Consider the following 13,424-nt stretch of genomic DNA (forward strand, 5'->3'; position numbering starts at 1 on the left):
AATTATGTGCTTTATCCTGCAGTAAATATGCAAGTTATTTCTGCTCTAGTCCTTAGAATAAAATGTATTGTGATTGCAAACAGTGGGCCCTTGGCATGTATAGATCGGACATTTTTTATGGTGTCCTGAAGGCCATGCTGTGTAATAAATCAGACATTGTGCTGAGGCATGGATTTGAATCACGTGGCAAGAGGGAGAGGGCGAGCGAGTGACGGAGCCAACTGACTTTCCTGTCACTGTGCTGCTTGGTTTTGTTTGCATATGTATTTTGTGTGGGAGCATGATTTTCCATCTTAGAATGCAGGGTTACAGAAAAGAGAGTCCATATTTGTTTGCAATTGTAGTATCATACCTTATTAAACTCTACTTCCCCAGAGAGGTTTAAAGGAAAGAGCATAGGCTTGAGAATTAAATTCTCACTTCCTTACTTAGCAGTTATATGTCATCGGACAAACTGTTTCAACGCTTCGAATCTGCTTATTTGCTTGTGAAATGAGGATACCTTTCTGCATTTCGGGGCATTGGGGAAGAGTAAAGGAGATTGTATTTGTAAAGCCTCCACCACTGTGCTGACATGTAGTAAGGTGCACAAGAAATTTTAGTCATTAAAAATAATAATCCCTTGTTATTTGATGCTTTTCAGTGTAGCCAGAATCACCTTTTTGTTTCAATCCCATTAGTGACACACTGGAGAAACTGGATTGCTTTGTTAAAGGCCCTGTTCATATGATGGTTGGAAGCCTTGCTAACACCAACCACCTTTCAAGATGGTGGTCAAGCATGGTTCTTTCAGTATGGACAGATATGGGAATATTAGGTAATACTGTATCTTTCGTTATTGATCATTTATAGCATAATTTTATTGTCATTTACAAAAATGTATAATACAAAGTTTTCAATGTTTTGCTAACAAGTCCTCTGATGAATAGGAATAAACTGTCTGCTTAATTTTCTCATCCATACTTGTATGCCAGCCTATCCTTTCTGCTACACTCCTAAGCAGAATAATACATATTTTCAAGAATCCATATTCTCTTAGTGAGTATATGTCCTGATCACGGAAGGGTAAGGACATGTATCTGGGTGGTGTCTTTTAAATGTAGCTCTCTGTCCCTCCTGGTCTTAGGACAGTGCCAATTTTTTTAGCCTAGCATTCAGAAGATTATCTAGGGGATAATTTTCAAACATGTTTCATGCATTAATTCTTTTTGTAATTATTTATGTTTTTATGAGTCAGCATACTCTTACATCTAAATCTTTTAAAATATTTAAAAATTTGCATTTTTTTAAGGAAAATGAAATCTTGCTTTTGCAGTTATAGAGTTAATACATATTTAAACTTGAGATGTACATTATGCAATATTAGAAAACAATAGGTAGAACTAAGCACAACTTTTAATTTTTTTAATAGGAGGAAACTGTCAAGGTAGCTCAATTAAAATTTCAGTCATCAAATACTTATTGACCACCAATACATTGGTGACTCAAACTGTTGGTTCCTTGCTCATATGGATCTCATAGCTAATAAAGGAAAAATTGCACTTAAATAACTGTAAGTTTGTAGAGAGCCATGAAGAAGTAACAGGATCCATAGGAACAAGTACCAGGAGAACGGAACCTTATTGAGAGAGAGTGAACGTGATGGTGTTAATGAAGACTTCCCTCAGGAGGTGATATTCAGCTGAGATCTGAAGAATAAGTAATAATTAGCCAGGTGAAATCGGAGGTGGAGGTGCTGTCGGGGGAAGAATTGAGAAGGGGTCCAGACAGAGGGAACGCTGTGCAGAGAATTGTCTGGAGGCAGGATGGAGGAGTGTGGTGTGTCTTGGGAATTGACTGGGGAATCACAGCTGGAGCAGGGATGGTAACGGGACCTTTGAATAGTTATAATACATATAACCAGAGTTAAAAGGAAAATGTATAGGCTACCTTCTTTCAAATCAACTTTTTCAGCCAAAATATTTAAAACAAGAATATTTTTTGATTTAGCAACATTGTATTGATGTAAAATTTAATGAGCTAATTAAATCGTAAAATGAATTGCAGCTGTCACTCTCAAACCCATCAATCAGGTAGACATCATGGTTAAAATAAGTGTGTGTGTCAACATTATAATTATTCCACAGTGCTTCCTTGTAACTATGATATTCTTACCTTTTCCTAATTAAAACTCTGATATTGAATAACGAGATTTATCAGTATAGGAAGTTAATGTTTAGAAATTACAAGCACTTTTGATCTAAATAGATATTGCTACAATTTATAAACTGCAATCTAAGATTTTTAGAAATCAAAGTATTAAGAAAGCTTTTAAAAGGAAAGAGAAAGAAGTACCTGTAGGATTAGATATTGCAACATCAGGACCAATATTTTTTCAGTCAAGGATGATGATCTTCGTGGAATGATCATCCTTCCACTTATAAAAATTATATTGTTGGGAGACCGAAGCTGAAAAGACCTTGTTATCACAGGGGCTTCTTACATAGCCTTGTTTAGCACGTCTGCTCTGGATGTAGACTGGGGATGTGCATTGCTTAACGTCCCCATTGATCATCAGATGATGTGAAATTAATAAAAATCTTCTAAGATTTTGAAAAGGAGTTCCTGCTTCAAACATTTTTATGTGCCCTTCGGTCTTTGCTGATCGGTTTCCTTGGTCCACCAGACTGAAGTTTCTTGGAAGTCAGCAGTCATCCCATATATATTTTTTTGACATATTCTGTGGCACTCATGTCTAGATCTTGCATATAATATGGCTTAGTTCTTGAATGAATAAATTGTGTTAATTTTTAGGTCCTAGTAGGAATTTCTCCCTTTGCATTCCTTGTTTTAGATCTTATTTACATTACAAACGTGTAACTCAGTTGGCATTTATACAGATGTCTTCCTACTAAGCAGTTCTTACGTGGGCTGGATTTTTCAGAAGAATGAATTATGTGGCCTCTTAGTGTAGTCACTTTGCTTTGGGGATTAATGTGTGATTGGTTAAAACAAAGCAGAACAAAGGGTATCCCTTAGGCCTCCCCCTTTGTGGAGATCAGACACCTTCAGGGGTGGTATGGCCCACCCGTGGTGTCCCCCTTTGTGGATCAGTCTTGTAAATCCCAGCAGTAACGAGAGGGGAGCGGAAGTACTAGGAGAAGTTACCTGGTATCTGGAGCCCCCCTGATTCTTTGTCTAGGGAGAGTAGACTGCCTCCTGCTGGGGGTGCAGAGAGTGGCCTGGCTTCCACTGCGGGGAGGCTAGGTCTGCGAATCGCATTCTCCCCTCAACTTTCAACCAGTTTTCCTGTTGTCAGCCGTTTCCTTCAGTTCCCTCTCATTTCCCCTTCTGTGGTCCTTACATTCTGAGCCTTTCTGAAGATCTGGGTAGAGATCTTTTTTTCCTAATTGGCGTACCTCCTCTGTAGATGTTCAAGTTTCAGGTTTCTCCACTCTGCTTAGTCAGTTACTTTTTCTTTTTCTGCTTTTCTTCTTCCAAAAAATTATTATCTCTCTTCTGTTATGATTCTTGTTTTCTGCTTTGTTCTGGGCTTATGCCCTTTTTAAAAAATCAAGTTTATCAAATTAGTGGGTTTCAAATGGGCGCTGAAGTAAACATGGGGTTCAGTCCTCTGATATTTGCAAAGATTTCATCTAGACTGCTCTTTTCATCTATTTGGAAATACGTTTTTCTTTTTTAAGTTTGTGAAATGAAAGGGACCCGCCAGGGCAAGTTTTCAACAGAGTTGTGTGTTTGTTTTAATTTTAGTCCTGATCATTAAGGTCTTGTGCCAAGAAATGAGCATCCAGTCTTTTCAGTGTGGTTCCAGAGTTCTTGGTACAGTTTCTGACATTGGAGGTTGTTTTGTTTTGGTTCTGTGATCTTAATGGGCCATTGTACTGACAGAAATCTTACAGATTTCTAGCAAACTGTTAAAAATTAAATAATCAGTTATGATACTCAACTTTCTATGATTTAATTACTATATAGGTAGCTTTTCCTTCCCTTTCCCTAATTTTTAGTAGGAGTATTATTTTCCATCCTGGTAAGAATGGGATTAATAATACATCTGGGTTGCTATTTAAAGAAAATTGCCATTATAATTTTTTTCATATTCTTCTTTCCCCTTCCTATTTTATTTCTATTATTTATCAACCTGAAACAATTTCAGTGCTCAAGTTAGTTTGAATACACATGTGACCTTTACTTTTCAAGTATTTCTTATATAATCTGACTTGTATTTCAATTGTAGTTTTCTGTCTTTATTTGCATAATGTTGCATATTTTAATTTGGTGTTAAAGCCTAAATTGGTTTGTGATATCTTATATTAAAGTATTAATTGATGGGCCTGGTTAACCTAGGTATTCTTCAGAGGTGGTTAAAAATTCTCATTAGAAGTCTAGAAATGATGCATGTGTAACACTGCTATTTGGATGTTAGCAGTCTTCTTTCTGTTTCAGCTAGGCATTGAGAATAAATTATGATTAATTTTAAACTTTTGCATTTCCTTTATTTTCTATTTTTTCCTTTCTTTCCACACAATTACATTTATCAAAAGGTTTACAATGTGTTTTGATTTCAGAATGATTCTGAATCATTGAATAAGTTAAAAATTTATGGAAAACTGTGTCTTGTGTTTTCAGGTTCTGTTCTGGATATTATTAAGCACATTGTGGCAAAGGGGGAACACAAAAGTGGAGTCCTAGATGAACCTACCATTGCTACTATACTCAGAGAAGTGTTGGAAGGCTTGGAATACCTGCACAAAAATGGACAGATTCACAGGTATGTGGAAGATTCCACTCTTGCCTCTTGGTAAGTGCAGTGGTAGTTGTGCTGTATCATTGCATTGAGACCATTTCCCATTCATTTGCAGAAGAGTGTTAATAACATGGTTTTTTGTATTGCTCATTTCAGTACATTGTGGTTTGGGTTTTAATTACACAGCTAGTAAGTGTTTTAAAATACAAAAACAGGAAAGATTCCCAATTTCTTATCAAGAGGCAGTCATTGCAATCACTGATAACATTTTGGTTATTTTTGTTTTTTAATTATTTTTTATTGATTATGCTATTACATAGTTGTCCCAATTTTACCCCCTTTGCTCTCCTCCACCCAGCAGCCCCTACTTCCTCAGGCAATCCCACACCATCGTTCATGTCCATGGGTCATGTATATATGTTCTTTGGCTGCTCCATTTCCTATACTGTACATTACATCCCCATGGCTATTCTGTAACTGCCTATTTGTACTTCTTAATCCCCTCATCTCTTCACCCATTCCCCCCATACCTTCTACCACCTGGCAACCATCAAAATGTTCTCTGTATCCATGATTCTGTCTCCATTCTTCTTGTTTGCTTAGTGTGTATTTTTAGATTCAATTATTGATAGGTATGTATTGCCATTTTATTGTTCAATTTTGATCTTCTTTTTCTTAAATAAGTCCCTTTAACATTTCATATAATAATGGTTTGGTGATAGTGAACTCCTTCAGTTTTTTTCTTGTCTGGAAAGCTCTTTATCTGCCCTACGATTCTAAATGATGTCTTTGCTGGTAGAGCAATCTTGGCTGTAGGTCCCTGCTTTTCATGACTTTGAATAGTTCTTGCCAATCCCTCCTAGCCTGCAAAGTCTTTTTTGAGAAGTCAGCTGACAGTCGCATGGGACTTCCTCTGTGGGTGAATAACTGCTTTTCTCTTACTGCTTTGAAGATTCTCTGTTTATCTTTAACCTTTGGCCTTTTATATGATGTGTCTTGGAGTGGGCTTCTTTGCATCCATCTTGTTTGGAACTCTCTGTGCTTCCTGGACTTGCATGTCTTATTTCCTTCATCAAATTAGGGAAGTTTTCTTTCATTAGTTTTTCAAATAGATTTCCAGTTTCTTGCTCTTTCTCTTCTCTTTCTGGCACCCCCGTGAAGTGAATGTTAGAATGCTTGAAGTTATACCGAAGGCTGCTTATACTGTCTTGATTTTTTTAATTTTTTTATTCTTTTTCCTTATTAGTCTGATTGGTAGTTGTTGTTTTTTTTCTTATATTCCAAATAATTGATTTGATTCTCGGCTTCATCCACTCTACTGTTATTTCCCAGTAAATTATTCTTTATTTCAATTAGTGTATCCTTCATTTCTGATATGATCTTTTTTATGCTGCTGAGGTCCTCACTAAGTTCCTTGAGCATCCTTATAACCAGTATTTTGAACTCTTCATCTGATAGATTGCTTACCTCCATTTTGTTTAGTTCTTCATCTGGAGTTTTGATCTGATCTTTCATTTGGGCCATGTTTTTTTGTCTCCTCATTTGGCAGCCTCCCTGTGTTTGTTTCTGTATATTAGGTAGAGCTGCTTTGACTCTGTGTCTTGGTCGTGTGGCCGAATGTAGTAGGTGTCCTGTAGGGTCCAGTGGCACAGCCTCCCCTATCACCTAAGATGGGTACTCGAGGTGCGCCTTTTGTGTAGGCTGGGTACACCCTCCTTTTGTAGTTGAGCCTTCATTGCTGTTGGCAGGTCAATGGAAGGGATTTACCCAGGCCAGTCAGCTGCAAGAGTGGCTTGGGTCACTGTAAAGCAGTCTAAGGTGGCTTCTACTTGTGCTTGGCTTGGAGATTCCCAGGTGAAGCCAAGCTGTGCACCTTGGCTGGTTGCTGCTAGTGCTGGGCCAGGGGTCACTTAGCAGGAGGTACGGAGACTAGGGGCTCACTGAGACTGGCTGTTGCTTCTTTGAGTTTTTAAGGACTAATCAGAATATGGAAGGAAAAAGCAAGGTCCCTGCCCCTGATATACATGCAAACTTTTGATTAGGTTACTCTAAGAATAGCAGCATTTTAAAGAAAATTAACACAAAATACGTGAAATCAGCCATTTATATGAACATCTCATTCTAGGAAAAAGTGGGTGATTCCTTCTGGTTGTCTAAATTGCCCAACCTGCTGTAAGTCTTACAAGGAAAACAAATTTCTCTTTTTATGGAGTTGAAGGCAAACAGTTAACTCTAAGGAATAATAAACAAGCTGGAAATCTTGGAAACACTGGAAGTATATTCTTAAGACAGTAAGATTTTTTATCTAAAATTGTACCTAATCAATTGTTTTGTACAAAATTAAAGTAAGGTATTAAGAAATGACATAAAAAAGGGTATGAATAAAGAGTAAACATTTGGGGATGTATTTCCCACACTGTCAAGAAGAAAAGGTGCCCTCAAAACGGGGTTTCTGTCCTTTGGATGGTGACAGTCCTGTGAGTATATACCTTGATTACTAGCTAGCAATGAACATAATTCAGTTAATACCTGTGTTTTGACTCTATGCTCATTAACCAGTCTTCTCAAAAGAAATATGCCAGAGGCTGCTTATTGGCCCCCAGTATGTCTCTCCTTCTTGAATTAAAAAAAAGACAGAAGGGAAGACATTTTTACTGGGCACATGAACATCCGTAAGAAAGGCAACGTTTCACAGCCACCCACGCAGGCCAGATAGGACCATGAGACTTAGTTTCCAGCCACTGTGGTGAGAACGGAAGTGTTGCGTGCTGCTTACCAGGTCTTATCGATCCTAGTACTACTCACATTTGTGTTGGGCGGTTCTTTCTTGTAGTGGCTGTCCTGTGCATTGTGGGATATATTTAGCAGCATTTCTGGCTTCTACGTATCACATCAGTAGCACCTCCCCCAAGTACCCATTGTGACAACCAAAAATGTCTCCAGATATTGCCAAATGTCCTGAGAAACCACTGCTACCAGAAAGTGGCATAACCTGTATTTCCCCTTTCCTTTCAAAGTCCCACTGAAATGTGTATGTGGTAGAAAGCCATCTGGACTGTGCATCAAGCACTCAGAGATGGTAGAGCAATAAAATGGAAGGGGCCCAAGTCCCTGACTCTGTGGAGTACCATATTGGGCATATGGACTGATGTCACTTATGTCTAGACTATTATGTGAGAGAAAAAATTGTTTTTCTACAGCCATGGAGATCATTTGGGGGCAGTGTCTCTGTTCTGTCTCTCAAGGCTCACTGTTGTGGTTCTTAACTGTCCCTTTTTAATTTCTAGAATTTTCTTTTTTATTTTGTGTTCAGCTGTGTGACATGTTTTCCCCTAATCTAGCCAGCATTTCTTTGTTTGTGGCCGGGGAATGGTGTGTTTGGGGGCAAAGGCCTGTGCAGTAGTGATGAAAGCCTGTTTGCCGTGCATCGTTTGCCGTGCTGCTGGAATGGATATTCTCTATGTCACTCTTTAACTCAGAGTCTCTCAACCTTGGATACACATTGGGATCACCTGGGAATTGTAATAAATACCAATTCCTGGATCTACTGCCAAAAATTCACTAAATTGGTTTGGCATGAGATCTTCGCACTGGAACTTCTCAAAGCTCCCCAAGTTATCCTTATGTGCAGCCAAGGCTGGGAACTACTACTATCTGAGCTGAGATACACTGAGACTTCGCAGGCTTGGGAGAAAGCTGTTCCACTGGGAAACAGAGATGGCTCTTTTTAGTAGGTTTTGATACTTCTTATATCTTTAAAGTCCAACTTTTTCAGGTGGATTTGTGTCAGCCTGGTGAATCAGGTCAGATGGTTTTCCTTTACTTCTGCTGTGTTTTCCCTTGACCCTCTGGACTTTAGAGGATTTTGACTCAGGCGAACACGTCTCTAAATTAGATTTTTACCTTTTTCTCTGTACCTACCCCAATATTTTTCCTATCAAAAGAGTTAGCTGTAATAGAAATGTTACTTAGTTTAAGAGGACCAAATGTAGTGTTTGCCAGCTTTTGTTTTGATTTGTTTATTCTTTTGACCTTTTTCAAGTTTTCCATAAACTGTTGATTAATGAGTCATAGAAATGTTATGGGGAGAAACTTGTGTTCTGTACTCATGAGAAAGTCAAGCATGTCTGTAATATTCCTTCTAAATTTAAAAGGAATTTGTAACATTGGTGCAGTAGTGACATGTTAGAAATGGCATTAAGCTGTGAAAAACAGAATTCAGCGCTCTTGCTACTCAAGAATGCATGGAGGCTTTAACTGTTGGGGCTGCTGGGTTGTTTCATGTTCTTTGTGGCAGAGTAAAAGCAGTTCTTGCCAGATACTTAGTTAAACTCTTTTTCTTGAAAGGTCAGTTATCTTGTCTTGTGTAAGGACAGAGTGTGGTGTGTTTGATTGTCCAATGAGCCATTACACTGCGTGATATTCCTCTGCTTTTACTCCTGTAAGCTGTTCTACAGATTGTACTTTTGGTTTCAAAAAGGGAAACATGAATTGCTCAGGAAAGGTGAAGGTTCTACTGAAAATGGATGACTGTCTCTTCACTTATGAACGATAAAGACTTAGGAAACATTATTTAAATGTACTACATATACATGGCTTAAAAAGTTCAAACAGCACAAAACGATATATGATAAGAAATGTCTTCTCTGTATCAACTGTGGCTAAATTAGGTTGATACTATGTACTCTTGCTCTGATGTGATAAAATGGCACTTTGCTTCTGTGGTTCTCCTTCCAAGAACTCATAACATCAGTCTAATACAAATTCCGTTAGATGGTCAGCCTACAGAATACTAGACCATTATTCCTCAAAACTCTGAAGGTCATCAGAAACAAGGAAAGTCAAAGAAACTGTCACAGACAAGAGGAGCCTAAGGAGAAATGACAACTAAATGTAATATCATATATTAGATGAGATCCTGGGACAGAAAAAGGGCATTAGGTAAAAACTTTAAAAATCTGAATAAATGATGGGCTTTAGTTAGTAATAATGCATCAATACTGGCTCATTAATTGTGGCATAATTACCATACCAATGTAAGATGCTAATAATAGGGGAAACTGAGTACAAGGTATATGAGAACTCCTTTGCACTACCTTCTCACTTTTTATGTAAATCTAAAACTGTTCTGAAAAATAAAATAGTCTTCTTCCTCCTCTAAACCTCTAGTACCCTGGTCTAAAGATAACTCGCTTCTTACCATTTTCTTGTGACTCCTTTGAGAGAGGTTTTGGTGAACATAAAAATAATGTACATATATTCCCTTTCCCTCCTGCTTAAAAAAAAAGAAAACCAAGCCAAATGGCAACATACTATATGTAATATTCTTCATTTAAGAACATATTTGGAGATGGCTCCATGTCAACACATATATTCATTAGTATTCATAGTATTTCATTATATAGGTATACCATCATTTAACTGGTCTCCTACTGATTGGTAGTTAGGGCTGTCCTGTTAGATTGCATTGTATTGATTTATAACCCAAAGATCTGACACGGAGTTAGGAGGTGGGAGTTGGGACAATGGGGAAGGAATAATCAAGTTTTATTTTGTTATTTAGTTAATTACTTGATTTAACATTCCACTTCTCTCCAAAAACAATCAAATTTTATTTTAGTGTTTTGTTGGAATTATTTATTTATTTATTTAACAGCACACTTATCTCTATAAGAGGATTTGAGACAGGTTGTGTCCTATTTGGTTATTTAAATCTATTTGATCAATATCTGGGAGATGCTCCTATGTTCTAATCATAATACAAATAAATGCAGGTGATCCAAAAATGTATTATTATACAGGCCCAGATATGGCTCATAATGAAATGAGAGAGCAAGATCACATTTCCATGATCTGTATTAACATTGTTTCATAGCCTGCTGTAAAAAAAACAGGAGGAAGTGACTAAACTAAACATTATTTTTTCATTGAGTTTTAGGTGACATTCCAGATGAACTGAGAAAAAAGGGGAGTTGAAGGTTCACGGTTGACTCAGTCGAATAGCCTTTGTCACCAAGGAAAGGGAATGTCCTCAATTTTTTTCTCTTTGTAGTATCTCTAGAGTCAAAGACTTCAGATGTGGAGAACAAAGTGAGTTAGCCTCCACTGAACATCAGTCAGCCTCTGGAAAGGTGTCCTGTAAATTGTTGGGATTTATAAGCAGTACAAAATAGTAACATAGTTTTCTTATGCTTTAGTATACATTGGGGAAAGGCATTGTATACTCTGGTGTGGTGATGCTGCTACACACAGTTGTGAAACTGTTGTTTATTATTTACCAAGTATTGGTTATATCTGAAGATGGAGGAAAACCAGATGGACAGGAAAATGGGAAAGCAGCATGCTTTTTACTGGGCTCTTTTCATGACAAAGAAGGCCTTCCTCCAGGAGCTAGCCTTGCTTTTCTTTCTTGTCTAGATCCGAGGGCTGGCTCTCTTTTGTTTATTTAATTATATTTATTTTTAATTACAAAATAAATAGATGAGTCTATTCCCATTAAATATTCACACGGTTCCCCTTGACTCCAGTCCTATTCCTCTCCACAAAAGAAACCCATTCACTGCTCTCTGTTTGGTGTATATGGGTGTGTGTGTGTGTGTGTGTGTGTGTGTGTTAATGGTGTCATGCAGAATGCACTGTTCTGTTTGATTTGTTCCATTAGCAGTGTGTATTAGAGAGCATTTCATGTCGTAACATGTTGATTGACCTTGTTCCATTTCACGGATATAACAATTAATTTAACCTTCCTGCTGTTGTTGGCTTTCTAGGCTGTTACCATTTGGGGTTGTTATTACAAATAATGCTGCAGTGAACCCACTTGTACATTCCTCTTGAGAGTTTCTCCAGGTTATCAAGAAGTAGATTTGCTACTCGTAGGATTTGAGGATTTTAAATTTTACCAGATACTACTAACATGTTGTTGAATGAGAAGAACAAGTCGTAGATTGGAATGGATAGTATGATATCATTTATGTTGAAAGAAACACCCAAATATGTTATAGGAACATTCATTAATCAGACTGATAACAGTTGAAAATTAGGAGAGAATAAGAGTGAAAGGGACTTTGGCCTTTTCAGTGATATTTTAGGTTCTTATAACAAGAATGTATTCGTGTAGTTCTTGAGTTGCTATAGTTACCAATAAAATATAGAGCTGTTTGAATAATTTATATCTGTTTTTGTGCTACAGCCATAGAATAATCCCTGTTTTCAGGAACATATATTAGGGTGAAGAAAAAAGTAATATATTTTACAAAGTAGAATTAGGTGAGGGCCACATTCTTTGGCCACTATTATTATCCCAATATGATAATTAGTCACCTTGGGTTTTCTAGATTTTATCCTAAAATGCTATATGTTATTCTAGCTGTTTGTTTATAATGTTTGGATTCTAGTACAAGTGAATAAAATTTTTAAAATTTTACTACTGGCCTTAATAACATTTAATGCCAATATAGCACTTAAATGTTGTCATTTGTATGAATATAGTAAACAGTTGTTTAAATTATGTGACTCCAAAGAATACATGTTATTTTAATATGTAATTTTTGTTTTTCTTAAAGAGATGTGAAAGCTGGAAATATTCTTCTTGGAGAAGATGGCTCAGTACAGATTGCAGGTAATGATCAGTAGTTCTTATTTTGATTTAATGGTTAATAGAACCACATTACTCATGTTCATGTTTCTTAGTCAATTTGCTGTTTTATGCATCCTTTGTTGGCACATCCCTCCTGACTCTCAAGATATTCTTCACTACTCAGTCTTCATTTTCGATCTCAGATATTTTTCTGACTATTACTCATTACTTTCTAGTTATTCACTACTTATTCCCCATTAGGGTCTTCTATGGGTTCTCATAGCATTCTGTACCTTCCTTTAAAGGAGAAGTAGTCAAGAAGCCTCATTGTGTTTAAGAATACATATGCTACAGAAAAGTGATACAGAGCTGCTTCTGTACTGGGGGAAATGGGGTATTTGCCAGTTAGGAAGAGGCATCTGACAGGTGAAAGTGCACTCTTGGGAGATGCAGAACTGAAGTGATAAAACAGTTGGAGTCCAGAGTCTGCCAAAAGTGGCTCTCCTGGTGAAAGAACCTTTGCTTCAGACTGAGACTCCAGAATGATGGAACGCAGGATTGTAGAGCAAGCAGATGATCTGAGAACACCTCAGCTTAGTCCCATGAACACTGTTACAATAGTCAGGTGTTTGATAGGAGCCAGATAATGATCCAAAACTTAATTATTTCTTCAGCTTTAGAAGATAACTTAGATAATTTTCACATCCTAAGGTAAGGGTTGTCAGTATATGAATATAGGAAACAATTGCTTAAATTATGTGACTCCAAGCCACATAATGCTCTAACATAAGGGAAAAGATTGATAAGTTTGACTCTTAAAATTAGCAACTTATATTCATATCAATAGAGGGACCAATAGCTTACATTAAGAAAAAATATCTGATTAAAAAATAGACATAGGACTTCCCAAATGAAGACTATCAAAACATAAATATAAAAAAGGTATTCAACTTCACTAGTAATTAATTAAAAGCAAAGTAGAATAACATTGGGATACCATGTTATACTGACTGAGCTGGCAAAAACATCTAACAATACCAATTGTTTGTTTGGATGTAAAGCAAGGAAAAATTTCATACTCTTAATTGCATGAGTGTAAATTAG

General features: G+C 37.0%; 1 protein-coding gene across 1 annotated transcript in view; it reads left to right on the forward strand.

The window, feature by feature from the left end:
- OXSR1 (oxidative stress responsive kinase 1) overlaps positions 1-13,424 on the forward strand; it is a 68,676-nt gene that overhangs the window by 20,193 nt on the left and 35,059 nt on the right. Inside the window, exons 4-5 of the mRNA XM_090284516.1 lie at positions 4,627-4,768; positions 12,307-12,362. Of these exons, the coding sequence (XP_090140642.1) occupies positions 4,627-4,768; positions 12,307-12,362 (198 nt within the window). The remainder of the gene's footprint in view (positions 1-4,626; positions 4,769-12,306; positions 12,363-13,424) is intronic.

Source organism: Furipterus horrens, unplaced genomic scaffold (genome assembly GCF_987537825.1).
Source record: "Furipterus horrens unplaced genomic scaffold, mFurHor1.1.pri manual_scaffold_7, whole genome shotgun sequence".
In the NCBI taxonomy this organism is placed as follows: Eukaryota; Metazoa; Chordata; class Mammalia; order Chiroptera; family Furipteridae; genus Furipterus; species Furipterus horrens.